The sequence below is a fragment of the Parasteatoda tepidariorum genome, chromosome 5 (genome assembly GCF_982258835.1).
Source record: "Parasteatoda tepidariorum strain Cologne lab strain chromosome 5, Ptep-v5.0, whole genome shotgun sequence".
NCBI classification, from domain to species: domain Eukaryota; kingdom Metazoa; phylum Arthropoda; class Arachnida; order Araneae; family Theridiidae; genus Parasteatoda; species Parasteatoda tepidariorum.
Genome location: NC_141759.1, coordinates 13,793,346 through 13,821,141, shown reverse-complemented (window position 1 = coordinate 13,821,141; position 27,796 = coordinate 13,793,346). Strand labels below are relative to the sequence as shown.

Here is a 27,796-nt window from a genome sequence, read left to right as displayed (position 1 = left end):
ATCACATCAAAAGCACAATAGATAAAGCAAATGCAGCAATAATAGCCATACCATTAATATATAATCAGAATATGTCACTTAAACTAAAGAAGCTACTATATACAGCAATGATCGGCCCAATACTTACCTATGCCTCACCTGCCTGGACAACGATACCTCAACATCTACTGAAGAAATTAAACCAATGCCAAAACAAGATCCTTAGAAAAATAACCTGTGCAAGATGGTTCATCCGGAATAGCAATATACATGCAGACCTCAAAGTACCAACTCTATCACAGCATATATACAAGCTAAACGCAGATTTTTTCGATAAAGCCATAGAATGTAAAACAGCAAATTTTAATGAAATCTTTAAATTTGAAAATTATATCAAAGATAAAAACTACAGACCAATAGCTGCACATTTCACCTCCGACGCCTCATATCATAACTATCAAAACAAATAATTTCATCAACCTTTCTGAAAATAACGTTTACTCATGCTGATACAATTCTGAACAACTCCAAAATCAAACAAACACAGTTTAGAGCAAGCTGCTCAATTTATTTTTGATTCCTTTTTAGTTATTCAAGCAAAGAGCTTGAAACATTCATAAAAGCAACTCCATTGCCTGCTTACCTCATTGTTCAACCAAAACTGTTCTAAAATTCCAGATGAATGGGATAGGGGCCGCTTCACGGCCCAGGTGCCCAATAAAATCAAAGCACTAGGACTAGAAAAAATCAACAACAATGATTTGTTTATTGCTGAGAATAGATTTACTCCTCCCGAAAATTTTCTATCATTGAAATAGTATTTCCTCTTTTCCGTCTCGCTTTCAGGCGTGGTTACCAGATTTAGAATCAGATATTTTATTAGATAAAATGTAATATTGTTTATCGCAAACTCTATCGCTAATTCAAAGATGCATGGTCAAAATTAAAGATCAATCCCTGCATGTTTAACACGTTGGGCGCCACCAACGCTTGCGATAATATTGCGGTCATGGCTTGAAACTTGTTAAAACTGAAATCAAAGTACTTTCGCGAGGGAAAAGTCGCGGATAACAGCTAAACGGAGAAAATATTTGGCTAATGCATTGTTTAAAACTAATTTACTTGTTAGGATTGGAAAACGAGTTGAAGAATTAGAATATTCAATTAACCTCAGTTGTGTTGTACGTAAGACTTGGATATCATTAAAGTTTATATATTGTTAAACATTGTTTTGAAATTCTACTGAATATGAGCACCGAAGGCGGTTGCTAAAATATTAAGGTATATATTAAGGCTTAATCTAAACCTTAATGCAATCCCTAAACAAATTATTAGACGCACTATAAGATTTCATGTAAAGTCTTAATTATCATGTGATACTATACAGCTTTATTGTTTTTACTCTGGTTTGGCACTTGCAACCAGCGTTCGTGTATCATTTGATTAAATTAGACGATATATAATAAAAATTCGATGAATCGATAAATTTAGACGATATATCATATAAATTTGAAATAATTATTATATTAAGTATTATATTTGTATATAATAATTAAACCAAATTATTAGATGCTCCGTAGTGTTTTAATAATTGCATGTTTTGCACAAGTATTTTTAACTTTTATATTTAATCGTACAAGTAATGGGTTTTTATTCAGGAGATTTTATATATACTTCCTATTTGTATTTATTGCATTACAGTATTAACCAAATGATACACGGACATAAGCCAGAACAAACCGGTTATATATAAAATTATTTATTGTAATAACGTATAAAGTTGGGCAGAAACGTTTTAACTTTATAAAACAAATTATAAGGATGATGATGATCATCATCATTATCATTAAAATTTATCTGGGAGCCTGAGACCGTCAAAGGCCCTTTTCTAACTCATCTTGAAATTTTATCTTTAAGGTGGATCTTTCTGGTAATTTGATTGCATTTGGAATGAAAAGAAAATCAATATTTTGTATTTTAGATAAAGTTGCGTAGCTGCAAAAATAAGCTACCGTGGCCTGAGGTTTATGTCTTATCTTAAGTTTTCAAGAGTAAAAGTTTTGTTAAAACCTACGGTGTGACAATTTATGGTCTTTTCAAAAAATTTGAAATTTAGTTTTGCAATATGATAATCTAAAAAATCTATGTTGAGACCGCGATCTATGCTCTTATTTGGGATAAACAATCTTGCAACAACAAAAAAACTAAATTTTAATTATAACAAATAGAAAGTAAACAGATGTTTAAGATCATCTGAAGAATCAAATTTACTTAATGATTGAACATTCTAATCGAAATATATTCATATCAAGAATAAAAAGTTATCTAAATATATCGATTGTCAAAGTGATCTAAATAACTAAGAACTTGTGGGAAATCAACTTGCTATCCAAAATGGCCGTCTGTGAAATCTATCAAAACATTTTCTACATTTGATTTCATTTTGTGGACAGAAATAAAACGATATTGAAATTTTTTTATCTACCACATCAAAATATAAATTATAATGAATATAAATTTTAATCACATGGACTGGTAAAATTTTAAACATATTATTCATCAAATTTAAACAATGAATCCGCCAGTGAAAACCTCAGCTGGTAGATGTAATGAGTACATTATGAGAATTTATACTTAGTTAACGATAAAATTCAACGCATAGAACTTGACTCGCCGGCATGTAGTCCAAATTCTACCTGTTCTGAAATCGGATAATAGTTTAGGTTTCTTTAAAATTGTGGGTGTACACTTTTATGTGAAAAGGCGTCTTTAATACAAATAAAGCATTACTTTGATTTGTGTGTTTAGAATATCATGGATTAACCCCAAGTTCGAATGCCTTATATCTTTTATTTCGATTTACATATGTTGCAAATAATGCATCAAGAATTTCTAAAATAAATGTAAGTTTGAAATGTGCCTTTGCAGTATATTTTTTAATGCAAAATGCTTAACGCACTTGGCAAACTCTTTGGCCAGGGACTGTACCTAAGGTGGTTTAATATATACTGTTGGTAATATATTTAGGCGAAGTATGTTAAGCTAATATATATTAAGGTTTAATATATTACAGAGTGTATTAAACCTTACTGTAACAGGGTTCCCACGGTCCTTGAGAATTTTAAAAAGTGGTAATAAAAATAAAAGAAATTTTGACATTTTTATTTCTGTGTAGCCACCACTAAAAGTTTTTTTCTAAAAAATATATATATGCACGAAAATTTCAGCACTTTACGATAAAAAAGTATATTAAAATAAATAAGTATATTGTAGCTCCACCCTAAATTTGCTACCACTTCTTAAATTTTTCAAGGACCGCGGGAACCCTGTGTAATAAGGTTTAAAGGTCAATTTTTAAGGCTTTGTGTAACAAATCGTAAAAGATCTGCGCGTGAAGCATAATTGCTGAGCTGCGTCATGTGAAGTCGTTGTTACACTGTAATGCAGGGCTTCCAACTTTTTACACTATGTAATAATTTATTCTAGCTACGTTTTAATTTCAATATATTATTTTTTAATAATTTGAATTTATCTTTCACACCACAAGATATAAATGATTTAAAAGTTCATATACAAGGCCACATAGGTCTAATTTTTCCTTGTCGAAGATTATAAAATGTTGGTAAAATCACCCATCACTTTGAAAATTTTGGATTTTAAGTGTCTACCACTGTATAAAATATTTTGCATACAGTTTCGTAGCTGACAGGTCTGGTATAACATCACGTACCTGCCAACGATTCATCCTTTCTAGAAGGATTTACCCAAGAAACAGTAAAATGGTAATTAAATTATAATTTTAGGCAGATTACATACTTTGCATTTTGGAAAAATTTATGCGGAGTACAATGAGGAGTTTCACATATTAATATACACATTGTTAATTTTTTTACAAAAAAATATTGGTGGTCGAAAAGATCATAAATTAAGATTTTACTGCCACTTTAAAAATAGAAATAACATTTTACGCCAAATGTGTAAAAGTTGGCAGTTATGATATTACACTGCTGGACAATTGCTAAGGACGGATCACAAATTGCAATGTAGCATATCATTAAGCGAGACATGAGACCTAGTAGGATAAAGTATAGTTGCCACACTGTTCAGAAATTAGAATAAAGAACATTCATTGTTCTGGAAAGTACAAAAGCTATGAAACATCTAAAAGAAAAAAAATTTTCATTTGATGCTGCGTACGGAATAATGGAACAATGCATTTAAATGTCAGCAGGCAACTTGAAGAAAGGTGTCAGTACGGAATATGTCCACCGTGGAGTGTGATGCAACATTCTACAGGTCGTATCATACTTCGCACAACATTATCCAGCAGCTGTTGAGGCAATTTATCCCATTCCTCTGTCAGTGCACGGATGAGGGTGTTCTTGTTTGTCGGAGGATAGTTTCAACCAGCAAATTGCCTCCCCAAAGCATCTCAAACATTTTCAATGTGGTTTAGATCTAGAGAACGTGATGCCATACGAGGCGTTGAATACCCTCACTGTCTAAACAATTCTGCACAGCGAGTGTTCGATGACATGTTGCGTTGTCGCCCATAAAAACAAATTTATCACCGACAGCACCACGGAAAAGACGAACATGAGGAAGTAGAACTTCCTCAAAGTATCGTTGGCCCGTCATAGTCCCATTCGCAACCACATGTAGGCGCGTGGCCCACACCATGACCCTGCATGTCGGATATCGGTCCCTTTCCTGAATATTTTCTGGACGATAACCAGTACCACTCTCGCGCCAGATCAGTTGGCGTCTACAATCCGATGACAGACTGAATCTACTCTCATCTGAGAAGAGTACGCATGCCCAGTCCTGTTCAGTCCAATTGTGATGCTCACGACACCATTGCAAACGTGCAGTACGGTGCTGTCTGGTCAATGGGACGCACACAACAGGTCTGCCGGTGTATAGTCCTCCTCCCCTCAAACGTCTGGCAACAGTTTTTCGGGAGATCTGCTTTCCTGTGGTAGCAAGAAACTGATTTGCCACCTGCTGAGCTGTGGTGCGCCTGTTCCTTTTTACTGATAGGACGATGTATCTGTCTTCAGCAGGCGTCTTACTTCTAACACGACCTCCCCCTTGCCGCTTACTGCACATTCCAGTAGTTTTAAAAGATTTCCACAGCCGTTAGACAACACCGTCAGCGATGCTGAACTCCCTGGCAACGTCTCTTATTTTTCGCCCTTCTTCGATCTTTCCAATAATTCGGCCACGCTTAAAATCATCTAAGTAATATCGGGAAGACATGCCGAAAATTTCAAGTTCGTCAACTAAATCTTTCCTGTAAAAATTTGACTTGAAACAACAACTCTCCACAACGCGTCAAAACCTTTAAAGCTCTTATCAGCGCTATCATGTGATGAACAAACGTGGACAAAAAAATTTACATACGCATACCCCTTCTTACTATATCCCGCACTTATTCTAATTTTCCACATTTTGCTTCCCTTCATTTTGTGGTTGCTATGGATGATAGTGTTATCCGTCCTTAGCAATTGTCCAGCAGTGTATTTAACCTCTTTCAGACTTCTTGCATGCTGGATATGTAGGGTACCTCAGTAAGCGCCACCAACCGATTCATCTTATACTGGTTTGTTCTGTGCCCAAAACTTATGAAGGAATAATCTTATACTGGAGACCTGCATGCATTCTCAGGGAGTGGATAACCAAGGTAAAAAGAAGATAAAACTGGTTACTACTTAGTTCGAATTAAAAATTCATAGTTCCACTTTTAAAGCTCAAATATTGTATGTGTTAAATTTAAAGTGAAATCAAAAATAAATCTGTCAAATTAGCCATGCCCTAACTAAAGCTACCGTTTTCTAATTTTTACTATCATGATTCTGAGATTCCGTACGAATACATTTATGACTAGCCCGTCCCGAAAAGGTTAATGAAACCGCTTACATTGAAGCAGGAGGATACATTCTCAAAGTTTCTGACACAACGGCGTCCATAATCTTCATTTCTCGAATAGCATCATTTCCCAATTTTCCCTAAAATGTAGATTAACAGCGCATTCATATTTAAGTCTTGTGAATAAGAGAAACGGCACAATTCTTAAATAATTTATAACTATCTATGAAAATGATTTATAGGTCATTATTTCAGCTCATTGAAGTTTTACTCATAAAAGTGTTGAAATTTTGATGTTTTTGCTTGGTTTGTGAATTATCACTGTAAAAAATATTGGTGGATATATTTCAAAAGCTATGATGCACATGACATAAGGCATAGAACTTGACTCGGTTTATAATCTAAATGCTAGTTGTTCCGAATTCGTATTCATTGTTTAGGTTTCTTTACTTAGGTTAATTGTTTAGGTATGACGACACTTTTTAGTGAGATCGCGCTTTTAGTACAAATTAAGTACTAATTTGATTTATGTGTGTAGAATATCATAGATAAGTCACAGTTTGAATGCCTTAAATCTTTTGAGTACCATATATAATGCACATATATATGAAGCCGTGAGGGATCAGTGGTTTGCGGACATTTCGAAGAAATGAGATTCAATTCTCAACGGCGGCTTTTCACAATGACAGTTGACCACAAAGGAGACATTGCGGACCCTCAACCATCAGGTCTTGATATTTTCGCAGGAATTTTTTTTTTTTTACCAGTGTATGAAATCTAGATTTTTATAGCTTTATATAGAATGCCTAAAATTGACCTACAAGGTTCCAAATTATTATTATGATATTAGTTCCAAATGATATTTTATGTACTACTACCAAGCATTCAATGGAACGCCTAATGACAAACAGGCAATCGCGGTAAGTACAATTCCTAGTGAAATGGAACCCCGAATTAGGTAAGATACTTGTATATAAATGCAACAATAAATTTGTTTCCCAATGTAATTATTATGGTCCTGTTAAATTGAAAAATATCTGGTTCAACGGAAAATTCTGGCCGTGAAGGAATGCCCCCAATTTTACAAGGATTCAAAATGTGCCGATATAAACAACTCAAAGAAAATTCATACCCTTCAATATGTATGTATGAGATGTTCTGCTTAGCTTTGTTGGATAGTTTCTTTATATGCATATGCTTTTTTCCTCTATATATGCTCTGTCTCTTTAAGCTACAACATTACCATTGAGTTAATTTTTTTCCAAAATTCTGTAAAATGACGCTCTTGTTTTCGTGAATATATCCTTATTGTTGACCTAATAATTGCCTCAAAATACTGTATAAGTTGCAGAAGAAACATTAATTCTCGTTTCTTCCACAAGAGTATGAATAGTTGAATGAAAAGAGTTTGAATATGAGAGTATGAAATGCCACTTTGCTTTTAAACTCTAATTCAAAATCAAGTTGCCATTTCATACTTTTATACAAAACAGCGAAATTATCTTTAAATTTAAATTTAAAAAAAAAAACATGGGAAAATAAGCACAAATTTAGATAAGTTTAAAACTATAATAATATATAAGTTTGAACTATAATTTAAAAGCAATGTGGCATTTAATACTTTTATAAAAAAACACCAATGAAATTATATTTAAATTTAAAAACAAAACATGGTAAAATAAGCACAAATTTAGATAAGTTAAAAACTATTATAATAAATAAGTTTGAAAAAAAATACAAGGTGGCATTTCGTACTTTCTGAAAAAAGAACGAAATTATCTTTAAATTTCAAAACAAAGCATTTTAAATTTAGCACAAATTTACATAAGTTAAAAAAATTTCATTGAAACTTTGAATCTACAGTTGTATTTCAACTGTTTAGGCACCTCACTGTTTGTTGCTCATCCATATTGATCTGTTTTGTCTTTTTCTTCCAACATTCTTTTCCTCTTCTCTGATATTTGTTCTTCAACGGCATCCATCAGACTTTGCAAAAAATCATTGTACCTCTAACATAAAAGCAACAAGCGAATTGAGTTTAACTTTCGAAATTTAGGATGATCGAATTCTGGAAGAACTTAAAAGGTTGTGATAACTGTTTATTGAGATAGTCTTTAATTTCAAAGGCTTTATTTTCATGTCAAGGTTGTTTATTTTGAACTGTTGTTTATTTTGTTGTTACTTTGAAGTTTTGTTTTCAGTAATATTATTTTCTCACAAATGTATTGATAATGGTTAGATGATAGAGTCGATTGATGCATACTTAGAATTATATTGAAAACGAAATGGTTATCATTCCTTTATTTATATGTTTTTTGTTGAAATTTACTTTATTAGAAAACGAAATTTGTTTATCTACCGCATCAAAATATTAATTATAATTAATATATATTTTAATCTTCTAAATATTAATATTAATATTATTATATTATTAATATAATTAATTCCTAAGTTTAGATGATACATCCGCCAGTGAAAGCTTCAGCTGGTAGATGAAATGAGTACATTATGAGAGTTTATTCTTAATCAGCTTCAATCTTCAAGGCATAGAACTTGACTCGGCATATAATACGAATGTAACCTGCTCTGAAATCGTATAATTGTTTATGTTTCTTTACATGCGTATGAGGACACTCTTTAGTGAGAACGAGTTATTAGTACAAATAAAGCACTAATTTGATTTGAGCGTATAGATTATCATAGATAAACCTCAGTTTGAATGCCTTAAATCTTTTATGTTGAGTTATATACATAGTGCAAATATATGCAGTTAGTCAAAAAAAGTCTGCGTACATTGACAAAAGTAATATCAAACTCGAATTTAACACGTTCACGCCGGGGTGACCCACCGGTGGGTCACGCTAGATTGTCTCATCTGGGCAGTGCACCGGAATAAAAACTGGTAACAAATAAATTTCATTTTTTAATTGTTTTCCAGGAATAATAAAAATCCATAACTACCAATTGTTTTTAACGGATGCAATTTTTACATTCAATTGCTTCTTCGCCGTGTTAAATTTCTTTACAGTAAATTGTTATTGTTGAGAATAGATTAACTCCTTCCGAATATTTTCTAATATTGAAATAGATCTTCTACCAGTATTTTCTCTTTTCCGTCCCGCTTTCAGGCGCAACACCCGTCGTGAACGTGTTAAACGAAGATTACCTTCAAGTTGAATTATGAGTTGTGATAGATTATTTTCACCGTTTTCACCAAGTTACCGTTTTTTATTTAATTACAACTTGATTCTGATTTTGCACGAATGCTTTTCTGAATCACCCGTCCCCAAGGGGTTAACCCCTTGGGGACGGGTGATTCAATAAAGTATCGTACAAAATCAGAATCAAGTTGTAATTCAATAAAAAATGGTAACTTAAATATAGTCGTTGCTAATTTGACAGACGTATTTTGCTTGTACTTTAATTATTGTTAGTTTAATCATATATATAATCAATAATAATTCAAAGTATAACTAAATAGTTTTATTTTGAACAAAGTATTGGTGAATTAAATAAATCAAACAATTAAACCCCTCCCACAAATAAACTGCTAAAGAAATACTTTGATTATCAGTTTTATATTTTTACCCTGATTGATATAGTTTTATGCTGTCACGTACTTGAGACAGTCGGCACGAAAGGGTTAATGAGAGTAAACGTTGGCAATGACTATCTTCGTTATTTTATAATTTATTGTATGAAAGCAGAGATACCAACTTGTTCTGGACCGCAAATATATATTTTAAAGTGGTAGTTTATCAATCGTAATTTTTGCTTAAAAAATTCAAATTAGTAGATTTTTGTCCACCACTATTTCTAAATAATTAGTAAGCTTATATATGTAATGCTATACCTTTAATAAAGCAAGGCACCCATCAATCAAGATTTTTTAGAAAATCCTCAATTTGTTCTTATTGTGACTCTTAACAAGATACAATACACTTGATTTGCCACTGCCCAAAATTTCATGCACAGCGAGGCACCAGCTATTCTCAAAATTTACCTGCAGAAGAATTATCAAAGAAATCATCAAAACTACACTTGAGGACGGGTTAAATCCTCCAGATTCAATTAACAGTGTAACCTAGCTGTCACTCCTTGTCAACTAATTCTATCAACTCATCTTACAATATTTGTTTTAGTCAGACTCTGTGGTTATCCATGACTTTTTGTATTTTAAACTTCTTTGTGATTCTAATATTTTGCTGCAATTAATGATATTCATTCTCTTGTACTTAATTTTAGAGTTAAGATGCATTTTAACTTCTGTGCTTTAGTTTAAAGTTACGTTAAAATTAGGTTCTGTGCATTTTGATTAAGGCGTTTTACTATGCCTTTGTATTTTATGTTGGAAATATTTTCATATTGTACTTTATTATTTATATGTCATTTATACTAGTTGTTAATGTATATTTTGTGTTTTATGTATGTTTTGTATGTAGAATGCATGTTCTACTCTCGTATGCCCTTGAATAGGGCTGGTCGAGATATGAATAAACAATATCTTTCTCACCCACCTTTAATTTCATTATAAATTAGCACATTTCTTGAATAAATAAAGCGTCATTTGCATCAATATATACGAAGGAGGTAGTCGAAATATTTCGGGCGCTTGAAAATTGCACCCCATTCTCAAAACTCACCAGTCGCGAATGAGGTAAACATAAGCTATTTGAAGTAGGTATAACTAACCAGTGAATGAACATTTAAGCTTAGCTTGCCTTTAAGAAAATAATAAAAATTTCAAAATTTGCAATTTTTGCTAAATTACGGTGTCAACATATTTGTTATTAAACTCAAATTATGTAAAACAATTTATATAACTTACATAATACTGTTTTAACCATTTGATGGTTCAAATAATAAGTAGTAAGATAACCAAGTGAGGGAACAGTTCTTACCAGTGAATAAACACTAAATTTTCCAGTGAATGAATACTTAATTTTGAGATTGTTTGATGCTCGTTAGGAATCCATAGGCCACACAAATGTCTAAAAACAAGATTTTTCTTGGAATTACAACATATAATCTGAGGATGTTATTATTATATTTAGATCACTTTTTTGTTTACTTGATCACTTTTTTCTTAAGCATTTTTTTCCCTTTTATCTTTTTAAGTTTTTTTTCTTTTCAGCATACTTTCTGCTTAAACTTTTTTTTTCCAGTTCTTTCCGTCTCTTTAAAATTTCGTTATTGTTCTGAAGTTAATGCAATAAAGTAATTTATTTCTTTTTCTTTTGATTTGACATTCCTCTTTTTTCCAAATTTTTGGCCAATGAAAATGTATCTTCGAAATTCCTTTTGGTTTTCCAGTACAATTTTTAGAATTCCTGACTGGATAATAAATAAGAGGAAGGAGTTTCGAAGTTTGAGTAAAATCCATCTCTCACTGACTTATGTATAGTGGGTCTTCTGCAGTACTTACCATTTACTTATGGAACCAATTGTTTACTGAACCAATTGCTTTTACAACTAGCAATGCCTCAAGAGGACTTATCTCAAAATCAGTTTTCAAGATACTTTCATTATCAATGTTAGTTGTATCAGTTTCAGTGCCAAAATTTTATTAACTAAATGTTCGTTTTGAAATAAATTCTTCAATATTGAGAAAAGCACAGGCTATTGGATATTTGGGAGATTAAACTTTTCTGCCAATGTTCCTTTAAAAATTTGCAACATGACTTGTGTGAGATTTCCTTCTTAAGATTCTGAAGAAAAAGTGCATCGTTACTCTCGAAGTATGTGTTTGGTTGATAAGCTGTCTTGCTCATTAACTCTTTGTGTTTGTGTTGCATGCATTTTTTAAAGTCAACGTTTTCTAAATCGAATGGAAAAATACCACATTTCATAAAAGCATTTTAACTTCATCAGTTGATGCTTCAAAATCATATATAAAAATGAATGTATAATTCTCTCGACACATTATTTTATAATTCTTCTCATTCTCTCGACACATTATTTTATAATTCTTCTAATCTAACAGGAGATTTCCATGAATTAGGTAGAACGCTAAACCAGAGAATTTGTTTTGATGAACAAAACTTGCTCAGTTTCAAATGGATACGAGATTTATACCTATCCGGAAGAAGCAAAATAGGGAACTTGATAGCATTTTCAATTAGCCACGGGTAGAAACATTTGCAATATATTTGTAAAATGTTGCTGCGGTCATCGTTTCACTTCATGAACCGCTTTTTCCAATGAAATATATAGCTGGAACTGATTCTGTAATACCTCTAAGAATTCTTCAGTAAGGAAAAACTACCAATGGAGGTACTTCTTTCTTTTTTTCCCTTGGTACTAACGAATATAAATACTTAAAATTTTTAGGGGCCAAGGATTTTTCATGTTTAAGGGCAGTATTCCACTCCCGTTTCGTTCGTATTGTAAATGCAATCACTTTCTAAAAGAATGTCAGGGCTTATTCCCTCCTAAAGATTCCTCAAGAAGTTCTTTAAACCAGTCTTTCGAATATTATTTTCTCTAAGTAAAGTTTTGCCTTTTGAAATTATCGTCGCATTGCACTGAGTTATCGGTGGATGTCGTCTTAAAAAAAAACATTTTTCACCTGGATGATTGTCTTTAAATGGATTTTTCCTATCAGATTCCGTCATGACGTTAAAGACTGCAATAGGATAATAATTTAGCTAGTTATTGGCTCAAAAGACGACAAAGAAATTTTTTTATTCAAGCTAAGGTGTTTCAATTCTATTATATAATTTAAGGTGTCCGCTATATCGCAGAACTATTAACTATCCATGTAAAATCATATCTCACACCTACGGTTTATTCACTGGGAAATCTAGGAAGACGAGTGAAGGAACGCACCTGCTCCTTCACGGGTAAGAGGCTGTTTTTTGTATTTTCAACATAATTTTGATGCATAATATGACTAAAGGTACAAGAAAATTATTTTTTTTTCTTTTATTTTCATTAACTTTAAAAAATCCCAGTAAAGGAACACTTGTTCATACATCGGATTTTCATCGTTTGGCAATCCAGTTAATAAACATCCCTAATCTCAGTACTTGCTTATGTTATGATGCTTAAAATAAATAAAGCGTAACTTCAATAACCATATTTCGAATTCTCTTTTTCACAATGTGAAAAAAAGTATTATTATATGCAATTAATTGTACTTTAAACGGATAACCACAAGCACTAACCTTATAATTTTGTCAAAGAAACAAGGCGTTGAACAGATACTAACAAATTCAAAAACTTTTCCAGAGAAGACTCTTTGACCAAGTAACTCAATGAATTGTTAGATGACTTCCTATAGTTAGGTAGTAAGCTACTGTTACCAATCAATCTAAATAAAAACATTTAAAATCTTATTTTAAAAAAAATATCTATGAAATGTTCCTTCACTGGGGTGTGTTCCTTCACTCGTTGGTTTACCCTAGAACACATAAATTAACCACCTAAAAATAGGAAAATAAAAATAAAAAATTTAAAAAAATGAAAAAGCAGCTAAGGAACCACAACTATATATGTGTGTTACAGTGAATAACCGAAATCAAGAGAATGTCGACTTTCACCGGTGAATGTCAACTATCACATAGTCGATTCGGTGAATGTCCGAAATATTTATATCCGATTTGATATAAATTAATTCGTTGATGTTATTCTATTTATTCGATATTAGAATATCTACTGAAAATAAATTGGGAGAAACATCACAGTTCGCAGTACCGGTTAAATGCATACTGGGCAGTGCCACTTGAACTTAAAAAATACATAGGGCATACCGGGCAAATGTATACCAAGCAGTGGCACTGAACCTTTAAAAAAAATCAGTGTAGGGTATACCAGGCAAATATTTAAAAGGCAGTGGCACTAAACTGGAATTAGTATATATTTTGTACATTTACCACAGCGACTATGTGATAGTCAACATTCACAAGAGAAAGTCAAGATCATGTATGGCAGTACTTTTTCTTTCTTACTTGTACCGCCTGTACAAGTAAACAGTACGTACTTTTACTTGTACTTCGTTACTTTTTAAATTTAGTACTTTGACTTGTACTTTTGTTACTTTTTTAGGGAAAAAGTACAAGTATTTGTAACGGAAATGTCGAATGAAATCGTTACTATTTTCTAAAATTTGGTAAACTTTCTAAAAAAATAAAGAAAGAAAAAAAAATTTTAATTAAAAAAATGCTTATGCGTTTTTAATTTATAAAATTAATGTGCAATATATATGCATTCACAGCAAACTTTGCATTCAAATACCTTGACATTTTAAAATTGTCATTCCTGAAAGGGAATAGACGGCTCTTTTGATCTTTTTTTTTACTGCAACTATCATTGTAAGTGGAGTGTTCTCCAGAATTGTGTGTCCAGAACAGTCATTATTCATCTCCTGAAAATTGCCTGTGATAAAGGATGACATGAATAGCAAAGGTTTTAAATACCAGTGGTTCTCATCTCCAGAAAAAGTTTCAGAATGGTAAAAAGTGCGCTTTGAAATTCTGTAAACCAAGTATAATGAATGTATACGATTTTAAGAAAAATAATTAATCCAACCTTCAAATGTGTGAAGGCTTTAATTATTCTGACATCCGTGAACAGACTATTTTAACACCTGAATCATATCTTGACACCTGAATCCTTATCTTTGTGACAATCTGAATGTGAATGATAGTTACGGTGGCATGCTTCTACGTACACTAAAACGTCCTTCTTTGTTAAATTTTGAAGTTTCAAGCCGAAATGTTTGATGAAATTCTAAGAAATAATCTTCAATGCTACCATTAAGTTTTGGGGGGGGGGTTGGAATGAACAAATGTCCATATGAATACTATTATCACCGCATGGGATGAATTTTTTTTTTTTTTTTTAAGTGGACATGCTTTTTTTCCTCTCTGAAAATAGTTTTGTTTGAATAACAAATGAACTGTATCTTTGATGTCTTATTGACACAAAGATACTTTGATTTATTTTGGTTTTTGCTACTCCTCCAAAAAATAACCATAAAGAAGAAAAGAAAAAAACGTTTTTTTTTCCTTTTTATTCGTGGAGACCTGGACTAATGTGCATAGATTGAGATTCCTCATTTATGAAACTTTGCTTTAAGACTTCAGCATTAGCCATTGTTTCAATTAAAACTGTAAACTGTTCTGTTTCAACTTATACTGCACATTCAATTATTTTTTACTAGCTCAAAGATCACAAAGCTATCTGAAACCCCGTGTTTGATTTGTTTTATTTGTGCTTTTAAAACGCCTTTCTATAGAGTAAAACAATTTTAAATCAATGGTAATTTAAATAAATAAAAATAATAAACTAAAAATTAAAATCAACAGACAAAATTTCTTTTTCATGCAAATCCATAAAAAGTTTGATATTAAATTTATATTTGATTTTAAAATTATATTATCCGATTATATTATAAAATTATATTATAGGATTATGTTATAATATTATATTATAATATTATTTCGAATTTAAAAATAAATTAATGTCCATAACTTTCAAAACTAAAAATAATTAAATAAATAACATCAATTTTGCGAAAACATTAAAGAACATAAGAATATTATTCAATAAAATTTTAGGTTGCTTTGAATTTTCGATTTCCTAGAAATGCACTTTTAAATCATTACTTTTTTTGTTTCGTACTTGTACTTTTACTTGTACTTTTTACTCGCTACTTTTTAAAATAAGAACTTTTTACTCGTTACTTTTTTCAAAAATACATGTACTTTTACTCGTTACTTTTTAAAAGTAACGTTGCCATATATGGTCAAGAACCATCGAGCTGGGGAAACATGAGTGTTTGGAGTGCCGGTTAAATGCATACTTGGCAGTGGCACATGACCTTAAAAAAACATTGATGTAAGGCACACAGAGCAAATGCATACCGGGGAGTGGCACTGAATATTAAAAAAACATTGATCTAGGGCATACCGGGCAAATGTATACTGGGCAATGGAAGTTTACTAGATTTAGTATATATTTCGGACATTTACCAACGCAACTATGTGATTGTCAACATTCACGTGTGGAAGTCAACAACCACCAGTGTTATACATACCCTCCAACTTATGAAGATTTTGAAAATAATTCTTTCTAGTGGTAGCGAACCAAAGTAGAAATTTTTAAAGCAAATGGAACTCTCATAAAACTTTTATCAGAACTTAAGAATCTAGCCATATGGCCTGCACTTTTATAAGTAATAGTGGACAAGTTACGCTAAAATTATTTTTTTTTAAATATTAAGACATTAATTTTGCTACCGTCTGAAAAGAAGATTTCTGAAACTACGGAAATTCCGTAGCAGTTGGAGGGTATGGTTATATATACGTATGTGTACTTTACCTACTACCAGTATTATATATATATATATATATATATATATATATATATATATCATGAATTAAATCAGGATTGTATTATCATAAAAGAATGATCACAATTCATTAGTACTAGCTGAAATTTATATCTTGATGCAACGAGTGGGATCCAATTCTGTTTTCTTTTCTTTAATATAAATGGCATAAAATTTAATAATCACGATATGATAGTAATAATAACTATATTTAACCGATAATAGCCCCAAGAGATTCATTGCTCGGTATTCCTTACTCTCGTTTTCGGGATTCCTATAAGCTGACACTTTTTCTAAACGGTTAATCATTATTGATAACCAAATAAAAAAATATTTTTAAATATATATTGATTGAGTAAAGAATTTTTTTTTTCCTGGAGCTGTCAACTCAGTGAAAATGTTTAAATAGTAAAATATAGAAAGAGAGGAAAAAAACTAGACTCTGTTCCTTTCTCATGATTTACATCAGGGAAAATAATGCAATCTTACTAGTTATTTCGGCAGGACATTTGCAATCATAAACAATGTCTACATTGCCATATTTCGAACAATCCAAAAGAGATTCAGATTTTGTATGCAATACCGAAATGTTGTTACTTTATATAAACGTTGTTGAGTAGCAGATCCAATTATTGAGTTTACGGCAATCAATGTTTAACTCCGTAGCCTTGTAATTTTGAACCCAGTCCAGAAGACAAGGGAAATCCTGGATCAGGTATTGGGAGAAATTTGCTTTCGTGGAGAACTTTTGATCAAACTAACTCGCATTTGCGTTACATGGAGAGGAAAACAACCCACGGTTAGCCTAGTGACAAAGGGACTTTAAACCATGATTCGTCTATCACTGAGGATATTTAACGTCATCACTGTGGTTGGTGCGATCCAGGAGCGAAATTCGTATCGACTAGCCATTACTGGGCCTCTTGTCACTTCATTGAAAAGTTAGAGCGCTATCCTCTGAGCCACCATGGCTTGCAATACCGACATTGTCGATAACACTTACACAAGATAGAAAATCATGCTATGGAGTTATCAATAGTTTTTAATATTAAGGATATATGTTAATAATATTATGTTAATTTTTTGATGCTGTCTCTGATTTATCACTAAAAAAATTGCAAAGCACATAAAATTTTATCCCTATAAAATTTTTTCGTGTCAAGTGCTTAGTATGCTCTGAAACGTTTTTGTTCACACTTATATTATTATTCTCTCACAAATGTATTGTTAATGGTTAAATGATATAGTTAATTGATATATGCTTACAAATATATTGATAACAAAATGGTTACCATTCTTTTATTTACATGCATTTTGTTGAAATTTACATTATATTATTGAAATTGAAAACGAAATTTGCTTATCTACCGCACCAAAATAATAATTATAATTAATATACATTTTAATCTTCTGAATTTTAATGAGGAGCTATATCTTGTATAAGATTTAAATAATACATTCGCCAGTGAAAACTTCAGCTGGAAGATGTAATGAGTACAATATGAGAGCTTATTCTTGATGAGCATATAATCATGTTCTGAAATAGATATAGAATTCTGAATATTCTGAAATAGATTCCGTTTAGATTTCTTTACAATTATATGTGGACACTTTTTTAGTGAGAACGCGTTTTTAATGCAAATAAAGCCTTTATTTGATTTGTGCATGTAGAATATCATAGATAAACCAGAGTTTGAATGAATTAAATCATTTATTTTGAGTAACATATACATTGCAAATATATATGAAGCCGTGAGGGATTAGTGGTTTGATGACATTTCGAAGATATGCGGTTCCATTCTCAGCGGAGGCTTTTCACAATGCCAGTTGACCACTAAGGAGACATTGTGGCCCGTCAATCACCACGTCCTGATACGATCTTGCAGGAATGCTTTTTTTTTACCAATATATGATATCTGGCTTTTTATAGCTTTGTATAGAATACCTATAATTGACCGACAAAGTTCCAAATCATTATTATGATTTTAGTTCCAGGGGATATTTTATGTAATATCACTTGGAACAATAATGACAAACCTAATGACAATCCAGCAGACGTGGGAAGAAAAATTCCTTTTGAAATGGAACCCCGAATTAGGTATGATCAAGTACTTGTATATGAATGCAATAAATATGTTTCCCAATGTAATTATTATGGTTGTGCCAAATTGAAAATAATTAGTTTCAACGGAAAATATTCTGGCCGCGAAGGAAAGCTCCCAATTTTGTAAGCATAATAAATGAAGGTGAATTTATACCCTTCAATGCGAATGTATGAGATGAACAGTTTAGTTTTGTTGGATAGTTTCTTCATAAGTTTAAACATGTATGCACATGCTTTTTTCCGCTATATATGCTCTTTAAGCTACAACATTACCATTGAGTTAAATACTGTACATACATTCTGTAAAATGAGGCTCGTGCTTTCGTGAATATAACCTTATTGTCGACCTTATAATTGCCTCGAAATACTGTATAAGTTTCAAAAGAGTCGTTAATTCTTGTTTCTTCCACAAGAGTATGAATAGTTGAAATCAGTTTGAATATGAGAGCATGAAATGACAATTTGCTTTTGAACAATAACTCAAGAGCAAAGTGGCATTTCATACTTTTATACAAAACAGCAAAATTATCTTTAAATTGAAATTTAAAAAAAGCACTTTAAAATAAGTATAAATTTAGATAAGTTAAAAACTATAAGTTTGAAATAAAAAGCATGGTGGTATTTCAAACTTTAATACAAAAAAAAAAAAAGAAAAAAGGAATTATCTTTAAATTTAAAAAGCAAAACATGGTTATATTAGCACATATTTTCATAAGTTAAAAACTATAATAATATATAAGTTTGAACTGTAATTCAAAAGTAATGTGGCATTTCATACTTTTATAAAAAAAACAACGGGATTATATTTAAAAACAAAACATGGTAAAATTAGCACAAATTTAGATAAGTTAAAAACTATTATAATATATAAATTTGAAAACAAATCAAGGTGGCATTTCATACTTTAAAAAAAAAACAACGAAATTATCTTCAAATTTCAAAACTAAACATGGTAAAATTAGCACAAATTTTCATAAGTTAAAAAAATATATTTGAAATTTAGAACCTACAGTAGTATTTCAACTGTTCAAGCACCTCACTGTTTGTTACGAATCTATGTTGATCTTTTTCGTCTTTTTCTTCCAACAGCAAGATTCTTTTCCTTTTCTCTGGTTTTTGTTCTTCAACGGCATCCATCAGACTTTGCAAAAAATCATCGTATCTCTAACGTAAAAGCAGCAGGCGAATTAGGCATAACTTTCAAAATTTAGGATAATTAAATTCTGGAAGAAGTTAAAAAGTTGTGATAACTATTTTAATGAGAAGTAATAATAAAGTCTTTATTGTTTAAGGCTTTATTTTCATGTCAATGTTGTTTATTTTGTATTCTTTGAGTAGAAATGTTTTTTTAGTGGTAGTAAATTTTATTCTTTTATGTCTGATTCTTTGTTGAGTAATTTCGATATAAAGTTATACCCCCACCACTATAAGTAAATGATTCAAAAGCTAATATAAAGATCACCTTTCTTTCAGTGTCTGATGTAAAGGCGTTATAACTGTTATCAAGTTAGCTAATATCCGGAAAGATTTAATTTTAAATGGTCAGTCAGTTTATAAAATGTTTTGCTAAAAAAGGTTGTAGTTATTTCCCCTGAATGAGAAACATTTTTAGAGTATCTGTAATCAGGATGAGAACAAAAAGTGGTATCCGAGCTACAAGATCTACCGGAATGTGTCCCATTATACATTAACGCGGCCCATTATACGAGGATGCAAAAGGCCCTTTTAGAAAAAAAAATCGTCGGGCATTTATCCTTAAATGTAGAGCTCTCATGTATAGCTTATTTCTGACGGATATTTTCGTCACAAGTTTGAGCATGCTCTTTTGCTCAATACCACTGATCAATACTTTGCTCAATACCATGCTCAATACCACTGATTCAAAGGGAAAATAACCCAACACTTTTATTTGTGAAACAGCCTTTTGCATTACTGTAAATTACTGTTTTGCATTACTGTACTGAAGGTGCATGCTTTTGAGAACAGGAATATCTAGTCGAACTAATATCTATCATAGATTTATTAGATAGCTGGGTGGCTTATAATTCTTTGTCTCATTTTATCTTCCCCTACTTAAGTAAAAAGGAAAATAATGCAAGCCTGTTCAAAACTAATGTTAATTTGTTAAGCGGATAATAAAGTAAAAGTAAAAGCGATTCTGTTACATGTAACATACTTCTAAAAATTTTCTTTGCCTTGCCAGAAAAAATCGGAAGTATTGTTTACTCAGGAAGTACTACTACCGTGACTATCGGAACTACTCTGTAACTTAAAGCGTTTAGGAATAACTATCCTCATTTTTCTTTACATGTTCATTACTTATGATACCCATAATGTGCGCTGTAACAAGACAATACCATTTATGTAACACTCAACTGTATCAATAGTTGAAACTCGAATGAAGGAATAATACCGAACGCAAGTTTATCGGTATACAAAAGCACTTAATGATTCCCTTTAAGTAGGGGAGTGCAAAAGGGGTATTTTCTAGCAGCGGTTCCCATTTCTTTCAGCTGTTCTTTCTTTTTCTTTTTTTTAACATTAATGCAGAAAGAATCTGGAAAACAGAATTTTTATTAAAATGTCCTATGTCTTAATTCAAAATTTTCATTCTTCAGAATTTTCACAATTTTTGATGAAAAGATTCTCATAGAAGAAGAGTTCTTTAACAATTCAAATTTTTCAAAGTTGCAATGTAAACAGTAAATTATTTTACCACCTTAAATATTTTCTAATAAAGTTCTTTAGACTCAATATGTCTTACAATTTTAATTGCATGATTATCAACTCCTATATATTTTTTAAATAGTTGAAATTTTGTAAATCATTGTAAATCATAATTATTAAACCCAAAATGAAATTAAGTATTATAACTTACCTTGCTTATATTTCAGAAAAAATTTCGTTTTACTTTTAAGTGCTTAGTATGCTCTGGAAAATTTTTGTTTTCAGTAATATTATTATTCTTTCACAAATGTATTGATAATGGTTAGATGATAGAGTCGATTGGTATATACTTACAATTATATTGAAACGAAATGGTTATTCTTTTATTTATAGGTTTCTTGCTGAAATTTACTATATTAGAAAACGAAATTTGTTTATCTACTGCGCCAAAATATTAATTATAATTAATATATATTTTAATCTTCTGAATATCATAATGTGAAATGTATACTATTCATAAATTTAAATGATACATCCGCCAGTGAAAGCTTCAGCTGGTAGATGAAATGAGTACATTATGAGAGTTTATTGTAATCAGCTTCAATCTTCAAGGCATGCATAGAACTTGACACGGCATATAATCCAAAATGCTACCTGCTCTGAAATCGTATAATTATTTAGGTTTCTTTACACATGTATGAGGACACTCTTTAGTGAGAACGCGTTTTTAGAACAAATAAAGCATTAATTTGATTTGAGCGTGTAGATTATCATAGATAAACCACAGTTTGAATGCCTTAAATCTTTTATGTTGAGTTACATATATAGTGCAAATATATAGTATATGAAGCAGTGAGGGATCAGTAGTTTGCTGAGATTGCGAAGATAAGCGGTTAAATTCTCAGCTGTAGCTTTTCACAATGACAGTTGACTACAAATGAGACATTGTGGACCCTCAACCTCCAAGTCCGGATACTTCCGAAGGAATGCTTTTTTCACTAATATATGAAATCTGGATTTTTATAGCTTTGTATAGAATGCCTAAAATTGATAAGTTGAAATTTTTGCCAATAGATGGCGCTGTAATGACGTAAGAAGAAAGATAACAATAAAAATTCAAAGAATAAAGGAAGGTTTATTGATTTACACATCCGTATGCTCTACGTGCATACCTTGTCGGTCAACAATATGCTGAAAGCGTGCGATCGTGTGTTCAACGACCGCACGCAACATATCGGGATAAATTAGTGAGACGTGGCCTACGATAGACGCTTTCAACTCTGCTTCATTAGTTACACTTCCTTGATAGACGTGATCTTTGAGAAAACCCCACAGCCAGAAGTCGCAATGGTTTAGATCTGGTGACCTTGCTGGCCAGGCAATCGGGTAGGTCCGCGAGATCACGCGGTCATCAGGGAAGTGAGCTTGAATGTCTTCGCACGTCACGCCGTATGAGCAGTTTCTCCATCTTGCATGAAGACTGTGGTGGCCATACACCCTCGTTGGCTTAATGCCGGGACAACATTGTCTTCCAAGAGTGTAGCGTAGCGGTCACTGGTGACGGTACACCGAACAAGCCCGTTCCTTGTAACTTCCTCGAAGAAGTACGGGCCCAAAATGAAGTTCGCCGTGAAGCCACACCATTTAAAAAAATATAGTAAAATTAGCACAAAGTTAGATAAGTTGAAACTATAATAATATGTAAGTTTGGAAAAGGAGCAAGATGGCATTTCATACTTATATTAAAAACTATGAAATTATCTTTTAATTTTAAGCCAAAGATAGTAAAATTAGAGCAAGTTTGGAAAGGTTAAAAAAAAAAGATGTTTAAAATTTCGATCCTACATTTGTATTTCAACCGTTTAGGCACATTACTGTTTGTAACGCATCCATATTGATCTGTTTCGTCTTTTTCTTCAAACAGCAACATTCTTTACCGCTCCTCTGGTTTATTGTTCTTTAACGGCATCCATCAGACTTTGCAAAAAATCATTGTATCTTTAACATAAAAGTAACAGGCGAATTATGCATAACCTTCGAAATTTAGGGTTATCAAGTCAGGAAGAACTTGTGTGATATATTTCATGAGGTTATCCTTAATTTTATAGACTTTATTTTCTTTTCAAGGTTGTTTATTTTTCACCGTTTGTGCAGAAAAAAATTTTAAGTGGTAGTAATATTTTTTTTTAATGTTTGATTCTTTGTTGAGTAATTTTGATATAAAATTATATTTCACGCAACTATTAGTAAATGATTTAAAAGCTCATATGAAAGATCAGCTGCTGTTCTGGCTTAGGTGGTGAGGCTTTAAAGATGTTGTCAAAATTTATTAATACTCCGAAAGCTTTAACTGTCTACAATAAAGCCTTAATAGTCTGTTATTCAGTAAAACATTTTGCATAAAGTGTTGTAGTTGGTTGCCCTGAATCTAGAGTAGCTATAATCAGAAAAAGAGTGATATCCGAGTAACAAGATCTAGCGAAAAATTCTGTACTCAAAAGAACGTGTCCTATTATACGAGGATTCATAAGGTGCCATAGTACGAAAAAATTCGTTGGGCATTTATCCTTAAATATAGATCTCAGACGTACCGATTAGTTCTGTCAGATCCTTTTTCACAAGTTTGAACATGTATGGACTCGCTCTTTTGCACCATATATGCTGTGTCTCTTTAATCTATAACAATACCATTGAGTTAAAGGGTCAAAAACCCAACACTTGTAAAATGAAAAAAATAATGTAAGCGTATTCAAAATTAATGTTGATTAGTTTATGCAGGTAATAAAGTGCAAGTAAAAGCAATTCTGTTACATTTAACATACTTCTGATTTAATTTTTCGTAATTTTTATCTTAAATTTGGAATAGTATTTTTGTGTTACAAGCGTTTATAAGTAAGAATGGAGATTTTTTTCAACCAAAGTGAAAAATGTTACTAATGTTTGATTACTGAATCTGACCAAATAGCTTGACAAAATTTAATTGTTAACTTATATCATTCTATGTGGAAGCAATTTTTTTTTTTGCTTTTGAAAAGCCTTCACACATTTTCTCGAAGGTAGACTGATCAGATTACTATGAAGGTAGAATAGTATACAAAAGAGAAAATCTTGTAAAAATAAGAAAGTGGTAGCAAATATATGTCTAAAAATTTGTTTCATTTATGAATGTGATTACTTTGTCTTATTCACTTGCATACCTGCCAACTTTTACGCATTTGGCGTAAAATTTTATTTTTATATTTAAAGTGGTAGAAAATCTATACTATTTTTCTCTTTTATAAACTTAATTTTTACATGATTTTAGTCACCACTATTCTTAAGAAAATTGAGCATATATATTAATATGTGTTACTATCATGATAGTCAGCTTAAGCTTTTTTAAATACGACATATTTTTTTGGTTAAAATTGAAATTTTAATTCCATTTTAATACCACTGGGAAAAACTATAATGGAAGGGATTAAAAGTTGGCCAGGGGTGAAAGCGAGACGGAAAAGAGGAAAGGCTGGTAGTAAAACCATTTCAGTTATAGCTAGTTTTGGGGAGGAGTTTACTTATTCTTTTTTAAAATTTTTCAACAATATCTACTTTATCTTGGAAAAGAAGCAGTTTTATATATATGCCAGAATTATAAAAGAAATCTTGATAGTTACAGATATTTCATTTTTTTCGAAAAAAATGCTGGAATGAAATGTTTTACGTACCAGGTTTTTCTGTTTTCCGTCTTGCTAAATAAGGGCTTTCACCCATGAAGTTGGCAGGTATGCACTTGTCAACCACTATAGATTCAAGCCTTAAATATCTCGTATATGATAAATTTCTCTCAATCACTTTTGAAAATTTAAAACTTCAGTTTTTATTTTGGTCATTACAATGATCCGTATTTCTATGTTATAAATTTTTTGATACTAAGATTAAGTCTCTTTTAAAGCATTTTCTTTTTTATATAGTGCGTAGAGGTAGTTAGCTTAGCAATCCTTATTTATTTACTTATTTAGTTAATTTGCTGATTTATTATTTATTATTTTATAAATAATCAGCAAATATATTTTTAATATTTATTATTTTATTGCTACCAAACTTTACAATTAAACGACATTATTACATAATAACATAAATACATAATAACAAATTACTTAAATAATGGAATATAAATAAAGGATAGTTTTCATTACAACTTAAAGAAGTTTTCCGCTAGTTTAATAGAAAATTATCGACAATCAGCGGTTGGATAAACGATGATTTCACAGCCTCAGTCACCCTATTACATAGTTTAGGTAGTCGTCAATGTATTATCGCTTTCTGAACTATACTGCAACGATATATTTATTTCACCACTTTTTTTTATTGCAACTTTTTATTTTCGAAATAAAGACACACGCATTTCATTTGTCAAATGACGCCAATGATATCATATAACACTTTCATCATTGCAAAAGCGCTCCTCTGTCTCTTCTTCAGTCCTAAAATTTACTCAAAGCGAAATTTTCTTTTATTGTTTAACTTAAATAATAATCAATTGCAGTCAATAACAATTATTACTTCGTGTTTTCAGGCATACAAATAAAAAAAACGAAGATAATAATCTGTATATGTTGATAAATAAGTAGCTGGAAAAGTTGCTATAAAATTGAAAAACTTTGGGTAGAGGACGAGTTATCTCGTCTCTAACTCACGATGAATATTCCTTGAAGACGAGCTATCTCGTTCTACACGATGAAAGAGTTAAAATGATCAGAAATCATTCGATTGTGATACTTTAAATTTAAAAATAGCAAAAAGTAGAAAATACCTTCGTTGTTCAAGTACAAAGGTCTTACCACATTTACCCCAAAAGCCAATTTTCTGGTCTCTACAAAATGAGGTATTCTGACCTCCTCAGCAAAAAAATGAGTAAAAAGGAAAATACACAAAATAATTTTCAAATACTTGGGCAGTAACACAGTATTAAAGTAGGCAGGACTATCAAAACGCATAATATATTATGCACTCTCAGGCCAAAATTATCTGGACATCCAAGTGGTATGAATTGAGTCACATATTAATATGACTGTCTGCACACGTCTGGGTAGACTTTCCACCAGTTTTTGATAGGAATTGACTTTCATCCCAGTTGAAGTGAGTGCTTGCGGTGAGGAGGATCGATTTGGCTGTCTACCTAATCTGTGCTCTAATTCGTCCCAAAGGTAATGTCTAATGGATTTAAATCGACTCTGAGAAGACCAGTGCAGTTTTTGAACACCCATTTCGTTAAACCAGGTCAGTGCAAGTCTCGATGCGTGAATGGAGCAGTTATCCTGTTGGAAAAGGAATTGGCCAAAATATTGCCATAAAGGTGGCAGTGCAGCATTGTCCAGTATGTTCACATACATCTTAGAATTCATGCTTCAAACCACAGGAACTAACGGACACAGGCTGAACTACCAGAATCATCTCCACACCATTATTCTCCTATCACCATAACAACCATGTGTCCGGATACTTTTGTCTAGATCAGTGGTTTCCAAGTGGCGGACCGGGGGGGGGGCGCATCCGGTCCGCGAAGCCTTTTTCTGTGGCCCGCGAACTAAAATATATTAGTTGTCATATTTTTGCGGACAATTTTCGTAAAAAATCTATATTGGTTTAAAATACTTTTCTCGTTAATAAAAATCTAATTTCTTCGTTTCTGTGAAATTTATCATACCAACGGTGCAAGAAAATTATTTCTTAGGTTTTGCATCCAAGAAAATATTTATTCAAATACAAATATAATCGTTTATGTTGCTCTTTTTTATTTCATTTTTTGCGTATTTTGTGAATATAATTTAGCACGTGTATATGAGAAATTTTCTCGAAGAAATTCTCCGATTTAACTTTCTGAAACCAGTCATTTTGGACGAAAATATTTAGACACACATTTGCAAATTTTAAATGTAAATATCTATTCTATGGTGGTTGCAGCAGACAAACCTCAATTTTGTCATTGAACATTTTGTGTGCTACTATGTAAGTTTTAATACCAACCTTTTTAAAATTTTATATCTTAACAATTAGATGTCTGTTGCACATTAATTGTTTGGGGTGCATATTAAAGTTATTGTAGCCCGAATTTTTTAATATGCATTTAAATATTTTTAAAAATCTACTTCTTATTTTAATTTGTAATTCAATACTTTTGTTTTGCACAACTTTGGTAAAAATCTGACAGTAATACTTAATGTTCCTTCAAACATAAAAGAGCACTACATAAAATTTTGATAAAGTTGCGGCCCGTCATTTCATTTGTGTTTTTAATTGCAGTCCCCGGTCTCATGTAAGTTGAAAACCCCTGGTCTAGATCACCGGTATTTTAACACCGGTGTCTCTTTCTTATATTTGTTTCAAACTATTGAATTTCAAACAAAAATCTATTTTGACATTTTTTAAATATAAAAAAAAAACAGTCTAATGTATACTAAAAACATCCAAAATCTAAAAACGGCAGTTACATTATTTTTAAAATTCATATTCAAAATTTTCTTAACAATCGATTTTGTAAATTAACGAAATTTCAATAATGAATAGTTCTTTCTCATACATCTACATAACAGCAAATAAGTGCAAATTTGAAACATTATTGTTTGGATGTGAGCCGTGTTTGGATGATTTTTCCTTTAACGCTGAAAAAAGCACCGGTGTTCCATGCTGTTATTCATAACCATAAATTATTAAATAGCTAAATCTAACATTTTTCACTTTGACCTAAGTCAATAAAAAGTATTCTAAAAAGTGCGAAGGTTGTTTAAATTATGTAAAAATTATGTTTAATAATAATTCTGCTTCACATGGTTAATTAAAATTGAATATTTAATCTTTTTTTGTAC

The 27,796-nt window shown here is 31.4% G+C and overlaps 2 protein-coding genes and 1 long non-coding RNA gene across 3 annotated transcripts in view; 1 reads left to right on the top strand and 2 right to left on the bottom strand.

Annotated features, from left to right (window-relative positions):
• The window catches only part of LOC147808582 (cytochrome P450 6B6-like), a 188,368-nt gene that overhangs the window by 17,706 nt on the left and 142,866 nt on the right, over positions 1 to 27,796 (bottom strand). Inside the window, exon 1 of one of the 2 annotated variants that reach the window (XM_087163435.1) lies at positions 5,899 to 5,981. The exons of the other annotated variant lie outside the window; for it this stretch is intronic. Coding sequence (XP_087019561.1) covers positions 5,899 to 5,957 — 59 coding nt within the window. The 5' untranslated portion in view covers positions 5,958 to 5,981. Of the gene's footprint in view, positions 1 to 5,898; positions 5,982 to 27,796 lie in introns of those variants that run through there. 2 annotated transcript variants of the gene reach the window in all.
• The window catches only part of LOC139426392 (cytochrome P450 3A19-like), a 251,399-nt gene that overhangs the window by 99,168 nt on the left and 124,435 nt on the right, over positions 1 to 27,796 (top strand).
• The window catches only part of LOC147808583 (uncharacterized), a 305,187-nt gene that overhangs the window by 244,028 nt on the left and 33,363 nt on the right, over positions 1 to 27,796 (bottom strand). The window lies entirely within an intron of this gene.